Consider the following 24,129-nt stretch of genomic DNA (forward strand, 5'->3'; position numbering starts at 1 on the left):
TTGCACTTGAAATGGATAGACTATGTTGCAAAATATAACATTTTAATAGTATCTTGATGTTATCTTCTCTATGCGCAAACAATACTGCTATTAAAAACATGTCAAAGCAACTCTGCGTACCTGAGGTAGGCTGAACAGGACCTTACTAGATATTTGAGAATGATTAGAGAAGGAATTAGGTGGATAAAGATGCCCCCCACACTTGGGATGAATTCTGTTGTTATGCCTCGTCTATTACATCCAACTTGTTAGTCATGAATTCTTCTCCAGTGTGTTAAGATGAATGATGAAGCAGGTGTTGCTCTGAATCCGTCCTTCCTGTTGCTGTAATATATATTTACACACAGGAACATCCTATCACCTACCACAAGCAGTAAAGATTACATTAGATTTGTATTCTATGCATTATATTGATTTTCGTAGTTGCACTTATTATCAGACATAACTGTATATCTCAATATTTAACAGCATCTCTCTGAAGACCTACTGGCCTCAATGCAATGATGTGGTTGTTGTATGTCACTGACTGCACTGATTCAGTCCACCTCCAACTATTCCACAGCACTGGTTAATGTCCACACTCAATTTTCCCCATATTGTTGCTTTAGCCACCTTATCACTTTGTCTCCTCTCACCCCATTACACACTGTTTAACTTAGAATATTCCACACGCCCTTTGTTGTGGGTCACAACCCCCCCTTCACGGAAGAGAAAACCTGCTCAAATGAAGATGACACTTTGAAGCTCCCCTGATTTGCTCGCAGTCCTGCGTTTATAGCCTTATTGTAAGTAGTAACTCCTCCCCAACACAAAGCACTCTCAATCAGCTCATTTTACTAATTGAACCCTCAGATCATTATCAAAGCACTATTTACCTCTGTGCAATATTTTAATGAGATTATAGTCTCTATTTAACCCATCATGGACTCTTTGAAGCCCTGTGTTTTTAGTGTTAAGTCCTCAGATGGGCGGTTGGAAACAAATGACCGAGCCCTTTTTAATTTAATGAGAAACGCCGCCTATCCAGACTGAGTCTCTTTGCTTCTTTTTTAGGTCCCACCTACTCATTTTTTGCCATTGAAATCCAGTTAATTGAAAGAGTCTCTCCCCGCTATACATGAAGGGGGCCAAATTAGCATCCCTTTCTGCCCATTGGGAAGCTAAGGCAGACATGGAGGCTTTGATGTGAGAAGCACGCTTTCAGTCGGCGGCAGGCTTCCTGAAAATGAGCTGATGGCCCTGCTATTAGGTCCAAATGCAGGGCCCTGTCCATGTGTTGCAAACTGTTAATCTTTTAATTGATCACCTTCTGCATGGCCTGTTCGCCACGTAGTTTTTTCCCCCACTGCCTGTTAATCACAATCACATTTTGAAGATGACATGAATTGCTTTTCAAAAGGCAGGAAAGGATGGCAACTCCAGCATGTTACCATGTTCCTCTCATGCGTTCCAAGAGAGGAACGCATGCTATTGTCAAATGCCCAGTCAGAGATGCAGTTTATGGTAAAAGAAAATAAAACATGTAATCGGGACTGTTCTAACATTACTCCGTTTTTACATGGATGCAGATTTGTCAAATAGAACCGATCTCCGTCCACACGGGAGTTTCAGCATCATTCTCGAGTTGATCTGCGTCCACACGGCAGCCTTCGAAGGCGGACAGCACGTGACCATTAACGTACACTGAGCATGCGTGTGACGGTGTAAACAGGAAGTGGATTGCTTGCTTAATTTAAAAAAAAAATACGGCAGAGTAATAAAGTAGTCTTTAATAATGAAAGGTTGTATTTGATACTTAAGATCTTCCTCTAAAATCTCCCTCTATAAACTCAAACAGACACAGTTCGTGGAAAGTTTTATTTTTCAGACGTAGTTACAGCGCTGCGGGTCTCTCGCTCTCTCTCATCAAATTTACTTTAACATCAACACTTACACGTAAATGTTTACTAGATTATGGGTCCATCAATGTGGTCAACACACGTCTCTCACTCGTTTCCTCCGTGTTGTTGATGTATGTTCTCACTAGTAGCTCTGAACATCATGTCCGCCTAGCTAGCTTCTAAGCTAATTTTAACATTACCGCCAATGGAGAAATGCTAACCGCGATTAGCATTTAATACAACACAAATGTTATACTAAACACGCGAATAGAATATATCTACGTACATCTTTCCATGCTTCATAAAGACATACTTACAGACTAAGGTCTCTCAAGGCTACCAAATGGAAGAAGTAAAACGTTAGTGCAGCATGTCTTCTCATTAGAATCTAAAAACAACGAGCTGCTCCATAGGGCTGATGCTGGTCACGCCGCTCGCTAATCACTCCAATAACAGCTGCTTCCTCCACAGAAATGCAGACGTTTACTGCACAACAGCTGCTAGCTGTTGTGCTAGCAGCAACATCATGTAGCTGTTGTGCTAGCAGCAACGCTTGTAATTAGTTATCCATGTTGAAATGAATCTCTGGTAGCCCAGTTTGTTTTCTTCCGGGTACGGGTCACGTGATAGTGAGTGTGACGAATCAGGGACGGAGATGTCATGGTTGCCAAGAACCAATCCAGTAGCGAACACAGGTGTGGGCATATTTTTTTCTAAGCACATCCGTATCCGACCGTCCACACGCAAACGCAACCCCGGAGTTCTCAAACACCTCCAACCTCGGGGGAGTTTTCAGACTCCTCCGTTTAGGGTGCTCCAAAACTCCGGCGTAGTGTGGCCGCTCAGTGTAAACGTAGCAAATACGGAGTAAAAACGGAGTAATGTGGACAGGGCCAAAGACTCTTATGCCCTGTCCACACTACTCCGTTTCTCCTTGGATGCAGATTTGTCAAATAGAAACGATCTCCGTCCACACGGGAGTTTCAGCATCATTCTCGAGTTGATCTGCGTCCACACGGCAGCCGTCGAAGGCGGACAGCACGTGACCATTAACGTACACTGGGCATGCGCGTGACGGTGTAAACAGGAAGTGAATTGCTTGCTTAGTTTAAAAAAAATAAAAATACGACAGAGTAATAAAGTAGTCTTTAATAATGAAAGGTTGTATTTGATACTTAAGATCTTCCTCTAAAATCTCTCTCTATCAACTCAAACAGACACAGTTCGTGGAAAGTTTTAGAAGTTTTATTTTTCAGACTTAGTTACAGCGCTGCGGGTCTCTCGCTCTCTCTCTCTCCAAATTTACTTTAACATCAACACTTACACATAAACGTTTACTTGATTATGGGTCCATCAATATGGTCAACAAACGTCTCACTCGTTTCCTCCGTGTTGTTGATGTCTGTTCTCACTAGTAGCTCTGAACGTCATGTCCGCCTAGCTAGCTTCTAAGCTAATTTGAACATTACCGCCAATGGAGAAATGCTAACCGCGATTAGCATTTAATACAACACAAATGTTATACTAAACACGCGAATAGAATATATCTACGTACATCTTTTCATGCTCCATAAATACATACTTACAGACTAAGGTCTCTCAAGGCTACCAAACGGAAGAAGTAAAACGTTAGTGCAGCGTGAATCTAAAAACAACGAGCTGCTCCATAGGGCTGATGCTGGTCACGCCGCTCGCTAATCACTCCAACAGCTGCTTCCTCCACAGAAATGCAGACTTTTACTGCACAACAGCTGCTAGCTGCTGCTAGCTGTTGTGCTAGCAGCAACATCATGTAGCTGTTGTGCTAGCAGCAACGCTTGCAATTAGTTATCCATGTTGAAATGAATCGCTGGTAGCCCAGTTTGTTTTCTTCCGGGTACGGGTCACGTGATAGTGAGTGTGACGAATAAGGGACGGAGATGTCATGGTTGCCAAGAACCAATCCAGTAGCGAACACGGGTGTGGGCGTAATTTTTTCTAAGCACATCCGTATCTGACCGTCCACACGCAAACGCAACCTCGGAGTTCTGAAATACCTCCAACCTTGGCGGAGTTTTCAGATTCCTCCGTTCATAGGGTACTCCGGCGTAGTGTGGCCGCTCAGTGTAAACGTAGCAAATACGGAGTAGAAACGGAGTAATGTGGACAGGGCCTTAGATGTGCGTATGTGTATGTGGCTCATGTGTTATCAAATATCAAAAAAAAAAAAAATGTACTACACCTCCCTCCATTGTTATCACAGTAATAATTGGACAATAAAGAGTTGACTACAACACTCACAAGAAGGCTGATCTTTTTATTAATCTGCTTCTACAGTTTTACAGCAGAGCTGTCCGTGGACCGGAGGTCAAATGTGCAAAGTGGATTTGATGTTAGTTGATATGCTTGACATTCGTTTAACAAGATTATTGAAAGATTATGTGAATGAGACATCCTGCAGCATGACCATTAGTATATTGCTTTGCTAGTGAATTAATAGAATAACACTGACATGGTCCAAAAGCATCCACCATATTGCTTAAAACACATGCAGGCAAAACGGCACTGCAGGAAATTCCAGCTCCAAATGATAATGTTACCAGATTACACAAATCAAAAATCTTTAGAATGTTCACTGACATTAAAATGCCAAAATGTGCATTGAATGTTTTTCTTGGATTGATTTTTGTTGTTTTGTTCCATTTGTTCCAGGAACAAAACTCAGAATGTTATGTCTTAACACTATACAAATGAAATGTGTAAAAATGTATTTTTACTGCAAAACTGAATTTGGACTGCTGCTGATTTAGAAATAATAATACAGTTCAAATCTAAATAACATTTCCCTGCCACATTCTGCATCGAAAAAAAGGTTTATGGCGGCATTTTTATTTTGTTTCTTGGCTAATTAAATTCTCTTACTTTTGTGCAAAAACAATATTTTTTTGGGGGTCAGATATGTATTATTTCATATTAAATTATTATCAGCGGTGTTGACCATGACTTAAAATATATGAAAAACACATTTTCATGAAAAATATAAGGCTACTGGATTTCCAAGCACTTGCCTTAGGACCAAATATTTTACACACATGGAGTCATTATCTGCATTTTCAGAGACAGTTTACCAGCAGAAACACATTGCTGCCATAAGCACAAGTGTTCAACACAGCTGCGCCACTATAATTGTTTTTATTCTGAAAAAATTAACCATTTCTTTTGGTGGTCCAGATATGAAGATATTTCCATCTGATGACTGTTGTCATGACTGATTTTCTTGACCGAAATTCATCCATCAAGCTTTTACCACAAACAGATGTTATTGAATGCACGTGCCACATCCGTGAGTGTTATGAAGTAAACATCCTGCTGTTGTTTTTGGTGAATTTAATTCTAAGCTGAGCATCATTTAACGAGAAATATCCTTGTAAATTCAGTGTGTCAATAAACAAAGATCCCTGTCAGAGGCTTACCTTTAGTGAGGAATAGATACAGTAATCTTAAACCTGCAGTATGGTGTAGCATCGCGTTAGAGAGCTGCTGACTAGTGGGGATGTCTCGCTGTCTGTGTTTTTCCTCTGTGTTAGTTGGTTGAAAGCGCAGCGGGCTCCAGGCCACCGCGCAGGATGCCCGCAGAGAACAAGCAGCCTCGCATTCAGAACGGAGCTCCATGCTGTGGAGACCGGTTCCTCAATAAAGGCTGACAAGAGCCGAGCAAAGAGCCGTTTGAGCTCACTTCAACAATTGACCATGATAACAGGATCCCATGCGCACGTGCAGCTTAAATAATAGCACTGCATATTAATGCAGAAAAATAACCACATTAATAATCCATTCGGTAGCTATTAATGTAGTTATTATTTTTTCCCCAAATAATCCCTGCAAGGTGGAGGTATAAAACTGTAAAGAACAAACAAATTGGCTTTGAAAAAATAAAGGGATAACAGAATAAACGAAGCCGATAACCGATTAATTTATATACTATATATATATATTTACAGACAAATATAAATGCCAGTCACTGAAGTATCTTCGACCAAAACTTAATTTACAAAACTTTCAACAATATGAACAACAGCAAATAATATATAAAAAATACACTAAAATAAAAGAGATAACCATAAAAAAAGAAGAGCATGGCAAATTTCGTTTGGGATAAAAGTGCAAAAGGATGGGTAGCATGACGCGTTTATGTTACAAAGCAAAGAGCTGTTCCATTGGCTTATTTATAACCATCTGTACACATTTTCGCTCTGAAAATAAAAAAGACATAGCTAAATGACATGTCAAAATAAACGTCTAGTTTTTACTAATAATAGTAATAATAAAAGCGTGAATTATTCTGTGTCTTGTCGGATGTAACAACACGAAAACTCTCATAGAGGAAATGGGGCAAATGTTAAAAATCAATGGGCCCACTTTGCATGTTTGAATAAATATTAACATTGTATTGTAAAGCCTATTCCCCCTTGATGTTGAAAACAGTAATACGCTATATATTTGTAATGGTAAGGAGAAGAGGCCACCGTTATCTACAGTGCATTTACAGTGCGGAAGTAGCTGCAGTTAAAACAACTCTGCAGCCTACTATAGTAGATGATCCGGGGAGCAAATGTCATCCTCGATGTCCACATCGTCATCGTTTTCCTCCAGCAGGTACGAGTCCGGCTCCAGTCCATGTTTCATCTCCTCCGCGCTCTTCTCGTTCAGTTCGCTCTCGCTGGAGTTCTCCGCGGATCGGTCCAGCTCCCCGGGCGTCTTCCGCTCGTCCTGCGCTTTCCTCAACTGCTTCTTGTGCTTCATCCGCCGGTTCTGGAACCACGTTTTTACCTGCACGGCAGTTGTGCATGTGAGAGTGAATTATGTGAATTGTAAAAACGATCCTAAATATACGCAATTCATCCCTTTATGATCTGTGATCTAAAGAAATCCCTTAAGTAAGTCAATATTATTAATTTGGGTTATACACCTAAAGACACAGTAAGAGTTGGCCTGTTGAATTATGTTTGCTACTAAATTTCATATATAGTCAGAAGTAGACTTTTAAAATTAAATCCAATTTATTTGTAAAACCCAAAATCTAAAATCACAAATTTGCCCCAGTGGGCTTTACAATCTGAGAATGACCTGTAGAATTTGAAAAACCATCTGTTCCCTGGAGGTATATGATTTATGTATTATTATATTGTATTTCATACATAATTAGACACAAACAGCAATTCGTCAAGAGTGAAATAGCCAGATATACAGCCAAAATGAATTGTCTTATAACAGGCCCCATATATCGCCGTACACTGTTGTTTAACATGTAATATCATTTTGCCGATGTCTGTATTTTTAATGATCTATTTGTTTGTGTGTTTTGTGGTTGGCGGGCCGCCGCTTTTCTTTGGGTCATGAAGAGTAATAAGTATTGAACGAATAAACAAAGGAACCACGTTCACATACACTTTGCTCCATGGCAGCATCCCTGTATCTCCTGCTTTCAGATGTGTGTGTGTGTCTGTGTGTGTACCTGAGTCTCGGACAGGCTAAGCGCCGTGGCCAGCTCCACTCTCTCCGGTGTGGACAGGTACCGCTGGACTTCGAACCTCTTCTCCAGGCCAGAAAGCTGCGAGTCGGAGAAAACCGTCCGGGCCTTCCGGCGTCTGCAGTGCTTCCCCGGTAACTCTGCATGGTGCTGGAACAGGGCCGGCATCTGCATGCCTACAGGTGGTAAGAACAAGTGATGAGACATTCTAACTGTTCAACAACAACATAACACACACAAACTCTTTATATGTCTGAGAAACTGTAACGGAATAATAGGCGTTCATATTTTAATGACATTACTTTATAATGAATGCAAAAACATATTTTAATTTACAGAATAATCAGAGCAGCATAATTGCCCTTTGGGCTTAAATTAAGATGAAAATAAAAAACGTACATTTTAATGCCGTTTGAACAACTTAATTATTATATTAAATTGCTATATATTAATTATCTCCTGAAAAAAAGCCGAACTGAATAAGGTAGCCTACGTACTGGTTATTGTTATTTCCGGAGAGTTCTACATTTCATTCCCACCTGCATTTCGTAGGCTATGTGACTCATTTCAACAAGTCTATCACTGCAAATGATGTCATTCCCTATAGTGTAGCTACTATAAGGTAATACATCCATAAATTCACAAGAGTTGATCATGACTTTCCGTTGTGACTAATCAAATACAGCGTTTATAGCTCTAGACTCCAGCCGCATGGCCACTTTAACTGTCTTTTATCTGACACAAGTTTCCTTGTTACACTAAGGCCTCTCTCTCTCTCTACACCTCTCACTCACAGGCTCTCCCGTGCTTACCAGAAGTGAAGAAGTACTGGTGGTGCTCTGGCTTGTGGAGAGGATGGTGCGGATGTGGCGCCAGGATCGGGGTTGGCATCAGCGGGTATCCATACTCCAGGATGGGCATCCGGGAGGCCAGGGAGCCGCAGAAAGGCGAAGGAATGACGTCTCTCAGCGGCTTGGGTTTGTGCAATAAGATGTCCTCAATGAAAAACGACGTCGACCTCTGCGTGGGCACCGCAGACGCATAGTTCATACTCATGGTGCTAGTTTGGATTTGTTATGTCCCTGCCTTCAAACCTACATCAGCATCTGCCTCTTCTCCCCAAGTCTCCCAGGCTTAAATGCAGTCCCTGTGTGATCAGTGAATGACACTTCGCCGAGCATTACAGAGACTTCAGTGGGAGGGCAGACTTCCAACAAGCATTTATTCAGACAGATAGCGGATTGGGGAAATTGATTTACGCACCAGCCAATTAAAGCTGTGGATGGGCGGAGGGGAGACGTGAGGAGCCCGTTCTTCGCTCTGATTGGCTGAGACAAGTCCGGAGCTGGTGAAAAAATAAAAATAAAAAAGCAAACAAGAGTCCAGAAATGCAGCGCACCTGTGACCGGAGCATCACAGTTCATTTGAATAGCAACTAAAAATCCATCCGAGAATCACCACTCGTAGCGGTGCTTATGTGGTTGCCTAGCAACCATGCTGTTTTTGCCAGGTTCGCGAGCACACATGGCCTTGTGGAAGAATTATTCTTTATTGAGCCTACGAACAAAATTTGTACTAAATGTTGATTATGGATACTAATGAGATGTAGCTGCCATCTCTCTTGGAGTCTGCAGTATGATGCTTATTACGCATTTAACGGGGTATTTATGGGCTAGTTTAGTTGTGTATTATTACTATACTTTAACAGCAGCTTTTCTGATGTGAGACAGCCAAATGTATAGCCCACAATTAATATATGTTATAACAGCCTCTACACTTAGTTGTCTTTCGTTATGCTCTGTTGTAGGCTATATTATGAATATAGTTATGCCAATTCCTCAATTTTTTATTATATTAGTGTTTTTGTGGTTTGTCGGATCGCCACTCTTTTTCGGGCTCTAACAGGACATAATAAACAAAGGAAGCACGTTCAGAAACAAACGCTTAGCTCCTGCAGCATCTCTGCATCTCCTGAAAACATATGAACACAAAGGAGATGAGCTATTCCTCATGGAATCTGCAGCATGTTGCTCACTAAGTATCTAAGAGGTTTAGTTGTTGGCGCTTGCCATGGTGCTGAAAATCCCGCTTGTTGGTATAGTGGTTCGATGGTTTCGTTGTTTTATTTTATTGTAAGGAACATCTACTTTCCATTTTAGGCCTAATGGTGACTTCTATAAAATCCTTAATATTATTCCTGGTTAAAATATTTGAATATGCCTAAAGTTCTTCTTTGGTAAATTTCCTTTTAATATGTGGAAAATTAGTTCATGTCATGTGGCAGTATTATTGCGTTATTACACGTGGCTGGTAAAAACACACACATTTATATTTATAGGCATTTTGTGTGTATTTCACCATTAGTCTAAATTGTATTTCTCATGGCATCAATGTGGCGTTTCTATAATATCCCTACAATATGAATGGACTTGAGCGATTTGATGTGTTTTCCTATAATTCTATAATAGCTCTCTCATCCATGCTTTTGACACGGAACTTAAGATTTCTTGTCTTGAAACTTGAACATGCGACCACATGTGTTTTTAATTCGCTCGGGTAACTTCTGATCTCTCCGTTCATGTTAGTGGTTTTTAAATGAAGTCGTGTAGCCCGTGTCGCAGGAGGATTGTACCGCTACTGGTCTGTCTAGTAATTCCGCCCAAATTGGCTGTAATTGTCGGTATTCAAATCTGGGAGAGTACAAGTGCCGCTCTTGTGCCCATTTGCGAAAGAAAGCGCTGCGCCATAATTTGTTGATATGGTGTTGTCATCACATTTCCAATCAGGCCGGTTAATGTGAAAGTGTCTTAACGTAGGCAGAATTCACGCTGCAATGCTATTAGGCAATTAAGGGAGATGTTAAAGCGGAAGCTGTAATCCTGGTGCTGGAGGACAGGATTTCCATTTGATCAGATGGAGGGAGAACAAATTAATTACTGTCAGTCAGTTGCGCTGGAAAAGTGCTTCTTCGCTGCATTAGTTTGCATAGGTTTGTGTTAAATGGACACGTGCGCTCAAAATGCACATTAGCATAGTTGGATGGTTGCAAATCAAACACGTTTGGCATGGTGGGTACTGAACGTTAGCTCTACCTTAAGACGACTCTATACTAATTCATTCAGTCATTACATCCTTCCTCTAGATACACATTGTCTCATTGATGTTTCCATCAGAATAGGTCAGAAAAGTAATGCAGAAAACACATAACATTATTCGATAGTCAAAACCAATACATTTTTTTCCCCTTTTTCTAATGTAAGCAGCAGAAAAAAAAAACGCGTTTAAAGACATGGCCATAGCAGATGGAGGTATCCTGCTGCACCTGGCTGGGCGTCAATCCCTTTTCTGGCGCACACCAGGATAACAAGTTGCTTTTAGGGGAAAATTAGAAAGTAAATGAAACAAATGGTGATGAAATCGTCTAAAGGATCCATTCTTGAGGCGCGGTTAAGCGGCTTTATGCGGCCATTTCATTAAGTAAAATTTTGAGCCGGTCAGGCAGTGCATCACTCCGTTAAGTGGCACGTTTGGATAAGAGGTTTGCAGCAGTGCAGGGTACTTCTTAGAACGAGTAATACTGGCCGTGCTGGAGATAGTGAACGCTAGGAGGTTAATAACCCACCTTTATCTATTCTAAATCCGAGGAACATACAGTATGTCATAGATCCCTCATGGTTCTTTCTACTCATACACGTATCATATATTTGTTTGCTCGGTTTAAAACTTGCCCTAAAACAAGGACCAACGTCAATAGGCACTTTTCAATGCACCCTCCAGAATGTTTTCATGTAGGCATATCTCTTTTTCTTTGTGTGACTTCTTTGCATCTGCCAACAATCTTTTTGAAATGTACATCTGGTTGTGCTTTTAAAAAAAACCTATATATATATATATATATATATATATATTATAATGCAGTATAGTTTGCAAAACACACATTCATAATACTATATAACAATAACAAACTATAGTATAGTATATATAAAGTATCATAATACTTCATAGTTGCTGGTCATAATATATATAATTCATTATAATCACTGGCATAATGCATTATAGTGTGATTACTCTCAGTTGAAGTAATGACATTCCTCAGGTATCGGCAGATATAACACATTATAGGTGGTTATAACTATAATGGTCACTATTTGCTCTAAGTAAATGGAAAAATATAAAGTTTATTGAGAACAACACAAAAAAATGTCACTGAGTGACCAAGAATTATGAAGTAATATGATTGTTGACCTTATTAGTCACTCTACAATGCTTTATAATGTGTTTTTATAATATAAATAGTAAAAAAACATTATGAATATGTCTATAATAATACAGTATATAAGCATAATAAAAGTATGTTTAAAATGCATTATAGACATGGCTACCCTAGTAATAACTCTATCTTGACACACAGTGTCATAAAGCGATAGGCTCTGAATGGGTGACTCTGACATAAAACCAGCTGGTCAGCCTCCAAAAGCATTATAATACAATGCTAAAAAGAACTGTAGAGGCACAGTAACAGCAGATGAGTAAATCACGCAGACTTAAAGAGAGTGAGCAACATATGCACAGTGTCTGTGGATTAAAAGCAAGAGTCATATTCTCCCCAATTGTTTTATTGGAATCATTTAAACTTTGATCATTCATGTTCAAAGTGTTAAGCTCTGCTTCCATGCTGATGGTGAGAATGCACACACAGCCTCGATGCAGCTCTCATGATCATAATCCATGGCTTATTTCTGGATGATGGTGTCAGTCTTCTAATGAGAGTTAGTGCTCCTGGGGCATTCATGCATCCGATAGGCACACAAATAGAATATACCTGGAGAGAAAGAGAGGGCAGGTCTTTGTTATCCAGCAGGAAATGAACTATTGTTTGTGATTTCTGCTATGTCCAAACACATTTGAAGTGCATAGAAAACCTAAATGACACTGTTTATTTGGCATCCAATTAATGAATACAAATGATACAAATAACTATAAATAAATGTGTATCATTGTTGTGTTGTTCTCCACCACTTCCTTGTTAGTTACCATAGTTTTTTGCAGATGTTTTCGGCCTCAGTTTTAACGCCCGCCCGTATTTTCAGCATATGGGTGCTGTTTACCTCTAAACTATTTTCATATTCAGTATAGTGAAAAGCCTGCTGAACAGCAGGTTCTGCACAGCATGGTGGAGGATTCAGAGATGAGCACTTACTACAAGCATCACTTACTGATAATGTCCCATCATTGATTCAGCTGGGTTGTCCCATATATGGTCTTGACTGTTTTCTGCTCAGGAAGTGAGTCGTTGCATTGTCTGATATTACCTACTCTACCTACTGTTGTTGTCTTTATTAAAAATAGTACATGCAGTGTAAATAGCATTAGCTAGTTATGCAGGTTCAAGTTGAGGCATTGACAATATGGAGGTTAAAACAATTGTATCTGCTATCTTACATTGCATTGTCAAAAGGATACATGATCTAATGTAACATTTAAATGTTGAGCCTGTTGCTTGCCATGACTTTATAAAATATGTCCTCCAAGCAGAGGTTTCCGGTACACCTCACTGAGTGCACTATTTGCTTATCCAGGAACTCATTCAAGAAGTTAACATTTAGCAGAAAGTGATCACAGCCAAATGTCACTGCATTTCAAAGAGAACACGAGTGGAACCCTGACACAGGTGGCACTGCTGTGAAAGAGGAAATATAATGCAGTTCGGTTCGTTGGGTTGCATGTTTACCTGAAAAAAAGGTAAGCACCACTGACACCCAGCCAATAATGTAGGACCAGGAGAACCTCCAGTTTCCGTAGCGTTTCCCATAGTAGTTAATAGTCACACCAGTGTACACAGCCATTGCTAGAAACACTAAAAAGCCTGGGCAGGACAAAAAGAAAAAAATGAAACATAAAGAAAATGTTTGTAGAAATGGACAAACATTACTACTGGCTGCTCATGGAATATTTCGTTTGGAAAATCACTGAAATTATGCTTCTTGAGGTATTTCATTTGTGACCATGGATTGATCAATTAAGGTCAAATCATTTGCAAGTTACAGCTCTAACCAAACCAACAAAGAAGAAAAACAATACAATAGAGTTGAACTTACATGAGATGAAAAACAATATGCCTGCAGCAAAGGTTTTGTCAAACCTGTCGAAGGAGGAGTAATGGATGAAGGCCATAATGCCAATGATGATGCCGATGAAACAGGCCAAAAGAGAGAGGATCATGAGGGCACGGGTGGCGTCTAAGTGGGCTGTGGACAAGGTCAAATGTCAATGGAAGTCAGTGGTCTGGTCAGTGCAAGTCAACAGTTCACGCAATGTTAACACGCCAATATGATGAGAAAAAAATAGACCTCATTTTATCCATGTCAGATGGAAATCCTGAATATATCAATCTGATCTTTAACAAAAACCATCGACCACATGACACACTAATATAGAGTTGAGTTGCTGTTTGGGAGGCAGAGACAGTTGTTATTTTTAAACTAAATAAAGTATCACAATGACCAAATCTTACCATAACCATAACTTTTCTTTTTAAATATCAAAGTATCACAGCATATTATTTGTTATTAAATAAAAAGCACATTCTCTGTGTTATTCTGTAATGACAAATATTACCCTAATTTCTATTGTATTTAATATGAAAATGTTATGTGTTTGTGACATAAATATCTCTTACATTAGACTAAAATCCAGTGAAAAAGGCGAGCGACATGAAGTCCATATGCTACTGCTAAAATATGCTACTGCAAGTTAGCAAAGCTACACTTCCAAATTCAAATTAAGAATAAAAGCATTTTGTTTGCCAGTATGCTGAATGTTTGACATAGTTACTGCTAGTCATGGGACGATATGAAAATTTCATGTCATGATTTTTCTGGCCAAAATAATTGCGATTCACGATAGATAATCATCAACATTATTCTTTAAACTCTTAAAACGGCATTAAAACATATTGGAATCACTCTACCTTAGTTTTTTTTAAGAAACTATTATTTTTATTGTATAACTGAGAAAACATCTTTTTTTAGTGAACATCCTTTTCAGTGAAAAACAAACAATCATAAATCGATGATTAGGAATTTATAATTTCCCTCTCCATAAATAAAGGATACATAAAAGAAAAAACAGCACTGTGTGAGTCTGCCCTTTCTGACATGATAATTCCTGTATTTTTTTAAATCAACCTCTATTTGTCACTTCACTACCATGATAGTGAGCTTGACAGCTTTTTCACATCAGGATGTTCCTGATTATCCCAATAATACATATTCACCTTGATCAACTGTTTTTTCACGCAATCTGTCATCGCGTCCCTCGTTACCACCATTGTCAAGTAAAGATGAGCTTTACCTCAGCCAATGAAATGATTTCTGCCTCGTTGAGAAATGTTTGTGACTTTCCCAGTTATCTCCATGAACCCTCTGTGTCAACACTTACCGATGCTGTCATTGTGTGGGAAGCATTTGCCCGGCATACAGTAGCGCCACAGGCCCTGGTGCATGTAGTTGCTGGACTGCCGATACTGCATCCAGTAATCGGTTGCTGTGGAAACGATCAGGAGGATGTTCCCTACTCCTGCACAGAACAAACCTCCACCCATAAAGCTGTACATCCTGCACCTGCAGACACACACACACACACACACACACACATAAGGTCACTTAGCATCAGCGGTCAGTGGCAGGGCCCCTTCGTCTCTCCACCTCACACACACACTCACACACTTCAGAGAGAGAGGCTCTAAGTGTCAGTAATTGTGTTGTAATGAACATATTACTTCCAATGGATTGAGCTGCGGGGTCGCCCGTGTGTGTGTGCTCCACTTTGTTTTCCAGGAGATCAGTCAGTACATACACCAGTGCACACACACACACACACACACACACACACACACACACACACAGCGATGCTTTGATACTTGATACATCTATTGCTCATTGTTCCACCTGAATGCAATATCCTGCAGCCATCCTTCTCATAGAGGACTGCCATTGATTTATTTTCTTTTTTTGGGGGGGGGTTGATAGATGCTTGTTGAAGAGCTCTGTGTATTCATTGAAGAGCTCTGTATTTCCACAGGATCCTATTTTTTTCTGAGCAGCCTCAGTTACAGGAGCTGTCTTAGTCCAAAGCAGAGCACTTTATAATCCATTTGATCCCCGCCATGTAAAAACAAATGGAGATGGTCTCATAATGTCAATGTTATGTGGAATTTATCAAATTCTATTGAATAATCAGTCAGCCAGTTGGATTTAATGCATTTTTAGGAAGTAATTTCTTCCCAGCCAGGTTAAACCCCCTTTACAAAAAACAAGTTAAGTGAATTTCCTTTTCATTCAAAGAGAGGCCTTGTCACTGGCACTGACCTCGAGGCTGACTGTTTTCTCTCAATCACATCACTTCACATCATCTGAGACAATGGACTCACCAAGATAAAGAAAAAAAGACTAAGTATAAGGCTAACATATATCCATCTCTATCTTTCCTTATTTGTTGGCCTCCAGAGGAGACTGGGTTTTCATTCACCCCATGAACACAGAAGCGTCTCATATCTGTACATTTGTACCTAATTGGCTGCAGAGTGAAAACTTTCCTCTCCATGGAGTTATGTATTAAGACATTTTAAAAGACAATAAAGTGAGACAGAAACTGGTGTGTACATTCTCTGATACAGCAATGACTAATATTTACAACGTTCCCTGTGGAGCTCCTAGAGCTGCAGCTATGTCTCCACATGGGGGGAAATAGCAGAAAGAAATATAAAGAAAAACACAAACAACTAAATGAACCAAATTTGGACCAAATTTAGACCAAATTTAGTATCATCTTACCTTAATCAATGCCTTTTATGAAGATGTTTATGAAGACAGGGTTACCTGACAAAATACAACAAGATCCTATAATGCCAAGACAGGCAGATTTCCCGCAGGCTAATAACACTAGCGTTTGACGGTTGAATAGGGAGAAACTGGGGTTCCAACAAACACAGCGCTCAGACAATAGGCCAGGCCGGACACTGGCCAATCAGCACGCACCAGTTTTGTGGTTTGGGAATCTGCTGAAAAAACAGAAATGGTTAAAGCGTGGCAAGCTGAAGTAATACTGATGACTTCATGGTTTTGATTGAAAGTAGAGGGCTGAACTGGCTTTAGTGGAGGGTAAGCCAGGCAGTAAATCAGTCATTGGCTGCTCTGCTTCTGAGTTCTGGCTAATTTTTAAAGCAAACTCTGTCACCCCGTTTTAAAAGTCTTATTAAGTTTCAATATGCCGGTTTTTCACTTGTAAATTTGCTACAATGAACTTTAGTTTCACTTTCAGTAAATGTGAAGCAATATTATCACATACAGGTCATCTATATCATCATTTAAAATGTGCTGAAGTCTATACGAATCACAAAGGAGGAGAAGGAGAGAGAGAATCAGACAATCAATGTAAAATGTTGAGACAGCAGATATTGTATCAGCATGATGTCATTATATGTGTATAGTGTAAATGCAGTGCTTTGAGCACAGTACACCGGACATATCACACCAGATTATTTAAATTACCAACAACCAACAACCACATGCTGCAACACTTGAACTTGTCATTATGCTGCTATAATTTCAGTCATTTCAAACAGCTATCCATTTTCATTTTGATTATGAAAAATGTTTTCATTTCTATTACTCCTGATTTTCATTTCATCAATAAGTAACAATGACCATCTAAATAGTATGCGCTGATCCCAGTTGCCATCATTGTAACATGACAGTATAGCAGTAAATATTAAAATGCACTGAAGATGCAGAAGACATATGTTAATTGGCTTTCCTGGTATATACTCATTTAGTAATTTCCTCTGCATGTCTACATAGCATACATGTGAGTTTGTGCTTTACATTTCCACCCTGTTTGAGTCTGTATTTTCTTAAGCTGGGAAAGTATGGAACCACTAAAAAGACACTCAAAGGTAAACATAATTAAAAGTCACATACTCCTGAGGTGGCCTTTAGAAATAACAGTGAAATGGTGCACATGTCTAAATATTGGGATTCACGTTATTTCTGGAACTTGAACACTCCGACAGAATACATTTGGATCAAAGTTATTTTCATGTAAACTGTCTTTCACCAACTTCAGGACTTTGTACATAAGAACAGAGCAGTCTGTAAGTGTTAAAACTATTAAGGTTGAAGTGCTGACAATAACACATGCTCAGGTGGATAGACTCGGCCTGTCAAGAGTGATGTATAAAATAAAACTCCTTTGTTTAGGATCGTTGTCCTGCTTCCTGCATGTGACCTAAATGCAGTGGCGGGCCGTGCATTTTATACCTGGGCCTTCACTGCTGTCCTGCAGCTGAAACACAGCTACGGTTATTATTTGTTTCGTGTAAAAATGAAGCCAACACATATAGATACACTATCTGCCGAGAGTGCGTCTTCTCTCTGCTCTGACTGCAGCGCGAGGCTTCTGTGGGCGGCGGCGGAGGGGCTCACGGCAGCACCCGCTGCTCGTTCACGACAGTGCAGAACGTACGTGCTTTAACGTCAAAACACCAGAAAATTCTCCAATAACACCAGAACAAGTCGCTAGATTTGTCACTAGTAGCTTTTGACAAAGAAAAGTAGCCATGAGGGTTTGGAAAGTCACCAGATTTAGTGAGAAAGTCTCCAAGTTGCCAAGACTGGCACCTGCTAAATATGTCCCCAGAGCAACATTGGACGTAACAATGGTTCCTATCACATATAAAACCAAACAAAAATCCATCTTCATAAAAACAAGTTGTACAAATAATAATATATAAACAAGCATATTAAAGCTACTGCAGATGTAAAAACAAAAGCAGTTCACTTACCAGAGCTGCTGTTCACTATTTAAAGACAAAGTGCATCCTCCTTTCTTTGTTAATAAAGAGTTTAATCTCACGGTTGTTCAGTACATCCGTGTGTTTTAGTTCCAGTAAGAAGTCCTTCTCCATTCATGGACGCCAGTGAAGACAGTCGAGCCTCCCCAGTTGTATTTCTTGAATAGGTTTTAATGCGTTTGAGGGCTAAAAATGTCTGCTCCACAGAGGCAGCAGATATTGGGATTGTCACCGCCCAACATGTCAGGCTAGCCCACTGACCAATCACGTACGTGTAGACCAGCTAGCAGGCTCTGGCACGTCAAAGAATACGCCCAACATGTCAAACTAAAGATCTGATTGGTTGAACACTATGACAATCAACAATATCGTCCCCATAAACTGCTCATGGATTCACTTGTGAGTCTGCAGGCCTCGGGTCTCTGTTCTTACCTAGAGACACAGAGGTGAAATCTGATTGGATAAAAGCTCTACTTAAAACAAGCTGCACTGGAAGCAGAGCAACTGAGGAAGACAGTAGCTGTGCATTGAGAACATAAGATAATGGGAAAAATATTTTTTATAAATTATAATACATGTAGTGCATTTACTTTGTGATTCTGTTTAGGCCAGCAGAGAAGGCCTTGCAGGCCCTGACGGCCCACCACTGCCTAAATGAGTGTATTATGTATAAAAAGAGCTACAAGCCTGAAATTGTTAACGAAACATGGATGTGAAAATTCTAAAGCTGTAGTATATAGAATTTGGCAACAAATGAAACAAAATTCCACTTTGGCATGTTGTTCTAATGACTGCACATTCAAACCCAACAGGTGGGTCAGGTGGAAAGAAATGCCTGTGTCAGACAGGGAAAATCAATGTTTTCCCTCTCAAACAAACCCACAAACACAATGCACAATACCAGCACCAAACAGCAGCCAGTTAAAGCCAGATAACTAGAGTCCGGCAGCTGAAGTGGCAGATATTTTCCTCGGAGTCGTGAAGAGCTAGAAGGAGAGTGAGTGTAGGACTTACATTGTGGGCGACTGTGGTTCAGTGGTAGAGCAGGGTCGTCCTTTAATCAGAGTAGCGTCGGTTCGATTCCCCGGCTCCACTAGTCCATGTTGATGTGTCCTTGGGAAAATTGCTCCTGTAGCTGTGCCTACTGTGTATGAACGTTAGTTAGTTCTGATGTCTGATGTCATCAGTGTATGAATGGGTGAATGATGACATGTAGTGTTAAAGCGCTTTGATTGGTCGGGAAGACATTCATTAGGTTCCTTCAAAAATGCATGCTAATGTTGCTCTCTGTCTGCTGGATGTGTAAAAACTGTTTGCTAACACATTCATTATAACAACTTTATAAGGTGGTTATAAATGTTGCGTTTAAAGCTTGCTACGCTTCCCCAAAAGTAGCAAAAAAATCTATAAAGGCTTAGAGATGAGATGACCAACGTGTTTATGGTCAGTGTTTGTGAAAGTTTTCCGTTTGCTGAGGGAAAATATGTCTCAAGTAAACATTTGAAGTAGGCAGAAAGTGGATATGTGATGCCCGTCACTGTTGTAAAGGATGACGCTCATAGTTTTAATAGTAATAATAATAATAATAATAATACATTTTATTTGCATAGCGCTTTTTAAGGTACTCAAAGGCACTTTACATGGTAAAGACAGAAACAATAAAAGCAAGAACAATATAATCAAGGCAGATGATGACTTGGAATCGAGCCTATTCATTCTGTATTAAATAATAAAATACTTGAAATATGGATATGGGAGATGTTTGAAGAAGCAGCTCACACCAGTGCCGACCCCTTCAATATGCTCTGACTCGATGTTTCCTTCATTCTGATCGTCGTCTGGCTGCATTTTCTCCTGGTGTGCCTCTTTCCAATATCCAGCCCGGCCTCCCTTTGCTTTGACACACACACACGCACAAACCCCAAAGATGAAAGGAGAAGAGTAGCTCCATTACCAGCATTACAGCAAGTTGCTCAGACCAATTGACAACAACAAAATGCCCCAGAAAAAGCATTTTTTCTCCCCGAGATTTGAGTGCTGTACTTACATCTAACTTCATTTTTATAGACCACAGGCTATTTTCTTCCATCTGGAGTGTGGCAGCCAGGAGGGCATTTGATATCATCCCATGCACCATCAAAGTGGACAATATGCCTCTGTGACAGAAGAGCAAATCCATGTTTTCTTGAATCCATCCAGCTTTTGAGATATTCATTTTGTTATGGAAAGTCTACATTTATGTGGTATCATCAGTGGGTAAGGAGCTCATGCAGCACTTGGGAAGGTAATGTGACAGGAGTAATTACAAAGAGTGTGTGGCCAGCATGGCCGCATTGTTGTGGTAAAGTCACTAAGCTGAGGCATGTCTGGAAGCCCCCGGCTCATGAGCTTGTTCATGTGCACCCGCTGTACGAGCAAGATGAGCCACACACGCTCAAGCCGTGTCTTGTCTTCGTATTGTAAGCTGTGGTAAAGTACTGTCTCATTGAGAAACTCCATTTTAGAGTTACTGGATCACAGGCTTCACTGGCTCAGGAAATCATGGTGCTTGGTGGCTGGAAAAGTGACATTTGAATGATGACAATGTATCTGATACCCTGCATGTTTCCTGAGCCATGCTGGCAAGTAAATATTAAATATTAAATATCGATTTAATTCACATCCACTCCACATATAACAGCTAGTTAGCCATCTGTCACCTGGATTGCTCTATTTACAATGGAGGTGACGCGTTAGCGTGCGCCTGTCTCAGGACCTCTAGTGTTAGCTGGAAGGCTAGCTGGATACTCCTCCTCCATAATGTGTAACGTTACGTGCCAGCAAACTAAGAAACAAACAGACGGCCATTGGAGGCTGGATGGAACATGCATGTTCTGAATAAATTAGAATGTTGACGTGTCACAAAGACTAAAGGTCAACATTCTAATTTGATCTTGAAAATCTTGCCTCTGCCTTAGTTGTGTCAAATGCAAGATTCATTTCCCAGGCGTCTCGGAGCGTGACGGTGAGCATTTGAACTGTCGGGGAGAGACAGTCGCGTCTCTTAAGTCCTGCACGGTGGCATGTCGCTGTGTTGGGCTGCTGTTTCAATAGTGTCGATAGTGGGCGGTCTGTCTTCAAATCATGTGCCAACATGCGTTAGGGTACTTCGCATTTACTGAGAGTTAAGTACAGTAAAACTTAGAGAGCTTTGCTTATAGGAGGGATATTTTGAAATATAGTATTTATAATGATACAGTTGTAAAATAATTAACTAACTATGTAAAATGTTGGGATTTACTCCAACCTTCTACATTAGGACAGTGTTTTTATGCTCTTATTCACTCACAGGTTTCTATGGATCATCGTTATATCTGGACACTGGTCTTGCCTCTGCCGTTGTGGCATATCCATCATGAGATTCCATGGCTTCTTGTACCGATGCTAATGTTTGCCTTTCAAGTCGCCTAGAGCCCGTCACGCTCCAGAAGAAGACAGGTAAAGGTTCAGTTAGGCAGGATCTGAGGAAGTTTTTTTTTTTTTGCTGAGAGGGCAGTAAACACTGTGTACTGGTTGTGTGTGGCATCCGGTGTCAACGTTTCATCACGTTGGTCACGTGCGAGTGTATTTGTGTGTGCATCTCAGCTGTTTGTTTGTGGCTCGTGAGCTAACTCAGCTGAGTGCTGTAGCATTAGCGGCGTAGCTAGAAGCGGAGCTAGCGATGAGGCTGCTGTGTGACTTGTTCCTCACTTATGGTTGTGGGTGGCATCTGGTGTCAACGTTTTATCACGTTGGTCACGTGCGAGTGTATTTGTGTGTGTATCTCAGCTGTTTGTTTGTGGCTCGTGAGCTAACTCTGCTGAGTGCTGTAGCATTAGCGGCGTTGCTAGAAGCGGAGCTAGCGGTGAGGCTGCTGTGTGACTTGTTCCTCGCTTATGGTTGTGGGTGGCATCCGGAGTCAACGTTTCATCACGTGCGAGTGTATTTGTGTGTGCATCTCAGCTGTTTGTTTGTGGCTCGTGAGCTAACTCTGCTGAGTGCTGTAGCATTAGCAGCATTGCTAGAAGCGGAGCTAGCGGTGAGGCTGCTGTGTGACTTGTTCCTCACTTATGGTTGTGGGTGGCATCCGGTGTCAACGTTTTATCACGTGCGAGTGTATTTGTGTGTGCATCTCAGCTGTTTGTTTGTGGCTCGTGAGCTAACTCAGCTGAGTGCTGTAGCATTAGCGGCGTAGCTAGAAGCGGAGCTAGCGATGAGGCTGCTGTGTGACTTGTTCCTCACTTATGGTTGTGGGTGGCATCCGGTGTCAACGTTTTATCACGTTGGTCACGTGCGAGTGTATTTGTGTGTGCATCTCAGCTGTTTGTTTGTGGCTCGTGAGCTAACTCAGCTGAGTGCTGTAGCATTAGTAGCATTGCTAGAAGCGGAGCTAGCGGTGAGGCTGCTGTGTGACTTGTTCCTCACTTATGGTTGTGGGTGGCATCCGGTGTCAACGTTTTATCACGTTGGTCACGTGCGAGTGTATTTGTGTGTGTATCTCAGCTGTTTGTGGCTCGTGAGCTAACTCAGCTGAGTGCTGTAGCATTAGCGGCGTTGCTAGAAGCGGAGCTAGCGGTGAGGCTGCTGTGCGACTTGTTCCTCACTTATGGTTGTGGGTGGCATCCGGTGTCAACGTTTTATCACGTGCGAGTGTATTTGTGTGTGCGTCTCAGCTGTTTGTTTGTGGCTCGTGAGCTAACTCAGCTGAGTGCTGTAGCATTAGCAGCGTTGCTAGCGGTGAGGCTGCTGTGCGACTTGTTCCTCACTTATGGTTGTGGGTGGCATCCGGTGTCAACGTTTTATCACGTTGGTCACGTGCGAGTGTATTTGTGTGTGTATCTCAGCTGTTTGTTTGTGGCTCGTGAGCTAACTCAGCTGAGTGCTGTAGCATTAGCGGCGTTGCTAGAAGCGGAGCTAGCGGTGAGGCTGCTGTGTGACTTGTTCCTCGCTTATGGTTGTGGGTGGCATCCGGTGTCAACGTTTTATCACGTGCGAGTGTATTTGTGTGTGCATCTCAGCTGTTTGTTTGTGGCTCGTGAGCTAACTCAGCTGAGTGCTGTAGCATTAGCGGCGTTGCTAGAAGCGGAGCTAGCGGTGAGGCTGCTGTGTGACTTGTTCCTCGCTTATGGTTGTGGGTGGCATCCGGTGTCAACGTTTTATCACGTGCGAGTGTATTTGTGTGTGCATCTCAGCTGTTTGTTTGTGGCTCGTGAGCTAACTCAGCTGAGTGCTGTAGTATTAGCGGCGTAGCTAGAAGCGGAGCTAGCGATGAGGCTGCTGTGTGACTTGTTCCTCACTTATGGTTGTGGGTGGCATCCGGTGTCAACGTTTTATCACGTTGGTCACGTGCGAGTGTATTTGTGTGTGCATCTCAGCTGTTTGTTTGTGGCTCGTGAGCTAACTCAGCTGAGTGCTGTAGCATTAGCGGCGTTGCTAGAAGCGGAGCTAGTGGTGAGGCTGCTGTGTGACTTGTTCCTCGCTTATGGTTGTGGGTGGCATCCGGAGTCAACGTTTCATCACGTGCGAGTGTATTTGTGTGTGCATCTCAGCTGTTTGTTTGTGGCTCGTGAGCTAACTCAGCTGAGTGCTGTAGCATTAGCGGCGTTGCTAGAAGCGGAGCTAGCGGTGAGGCTGCTGTGTGACTTGTTCCTCGCTTTACTGTGTTAGGATGGCAGAGTTTACTATGGAGGAGTTTGTGGCGAATTCTTCTCTCAGTTAGAGTGTTTTGTGTGATGTAAAAATATGTCTGGTGGGGGTTGGTTGTGGCCAATACTCTCACCAAACTCCTGTCGTGTAAACCAGTAGCATATCTGACCAGTAACATTGGATTCAGAATAGATTTTGTCCGTTAGCACTTTAACCTTCTACAT

General features: G+C 41.2%; 2 protein-coding genes and 1 long non-coding RNA gene across 3 annotated transcripts; all 3 read right to left on the reverse strand.

Annotated features, from left to right (window-relative positions):
• Positions 1-6,349: 6,349 nt before the first annotated feature.
• On the reverse strand, positions 6,350-8,835 carry bsx (brain-specific homeobox). The gene is made up of 3 exons (XM_076102229.1): positions 8,202-8,835; positions 7,375-7,565; positions 6,350-6,689 (listed from the first exon to the last, which is right to left on the reverse strand). The coding sequence occupies exons 1-3, from the start codon at positions 8,443-8,445 to the stop codon at positions 6,447-6,449; spliced, it is 678 nt and encodes a 225-aa protein (XP_075958344.1). The 5' UTR covers positions 8,446-8,835; the 3' UTR covers positions 6,350-6,446.
• A 3,314-nt stretch (positions 8,836-12,149) lies between these two features.
• Positions 12,150-15,004, reverse strand: lim2.1 (lens intrinsic membrane protein 2.1). Its single transcript, XM_076102230.1, has 4 exons — positions 14,830-15,004; positions 13,488-13,637; positions 13,121-13,255; positions 12,150-12,211 (listed from the first exon to the last, which is right to left on the reverse strand). Exons 1-4 carry the CDS (start codon positions 15,002-15,004, stop codon positions 12,150-12,152), a joined length of 522 nt encoding a protein of 173 aa, XP_075958345.1.
• A 4,837-nt stretch (positions 15,005-19,841) lies between these two features.
• On the reverse strand, positions 19,842-22,025 carry LOC142960408 (uncharacterized). The gene is made up of 3 exons (XR_012956313.1): positions 21,570-22,025; positions 20,289-20,397; positions 19,842-20,136 (listed from the first exon to the last, which is right to left on the reverse strand). It is a non-coding gene; the product is annotated as an uncharacterized LOC142960408 (long non-coding RNA).
• Positions 22,026-24,129: the final 2,104 nt, after the last annotated feature.

Source organism: Anarhichas minor, unplaced genomic scaffold (genome assembly GCF_050575085.1).
Source record: "Anarhichas minor isolate MPS153535 unplaced genomic scaffold, ASM5057508v1 ptg000027l, whole genome shotgun sequence".
In the NCBI taxonomy this organism is placed as follows: domain Eukaryota; kingdom Metazoa; phylum Chordata; class Actinopteri; order Perciformes; family Anarhichadidae; genus Anarhichas; species Anarhichas minor.

What these genes read in the sequence shown, in the direction of transcription:
- lim2.1 (XM_076102230.1), bottom strand. Translation starts at nt 15,004, where the DNA reads ATGTACAGCTTTATGGGTGGAGGTTTGTTCTGTGCAGGAGTAGGGAAC. An exon ending in CCCACACAATGACAGCATCG is followed by an intron (nt 13,638 to 14,829) that starts GTAAGTGTTGAC and finishes CCTTGTCCACAG; the next exon opens with CCCACTTAGACGCCACCCGT. An exon ending in CATATTGTTTTTCATCTCAT is followed by an intron (nt 13,256 to 13,487) that starts GTAAGTTCAACT and finishes TGTCCTGCCCAG; the next exon opens with GCTTTTTAGTGTTTCTAGCA.
- bsx (XM_076102229.1), bottom strand. Translation starts at nt 8,445, where the DNA reads ATGAGTATGAACTATGCGTCTGCGGTGCCCACGCAGAGGTCGACGTCG. An exon ending in CCAGTACTTCTTCACTTCTG is followed by an intron (nt 7,566 to 8,201) that starts GTAAGCACGGGA and finishes TACCACCTGTAG; the next exon opens with GCATGCAGATGCCGGCCCTG. An exon ending in TTAGCCTGTCCGAGACTCAG is followed by an intron (nt 6,690 to 7,374) that starts GTACACACACAG and finishes ACTGCCGTGCAG; the next exon opens with GTAAAAACGTGGTTCCAGAA.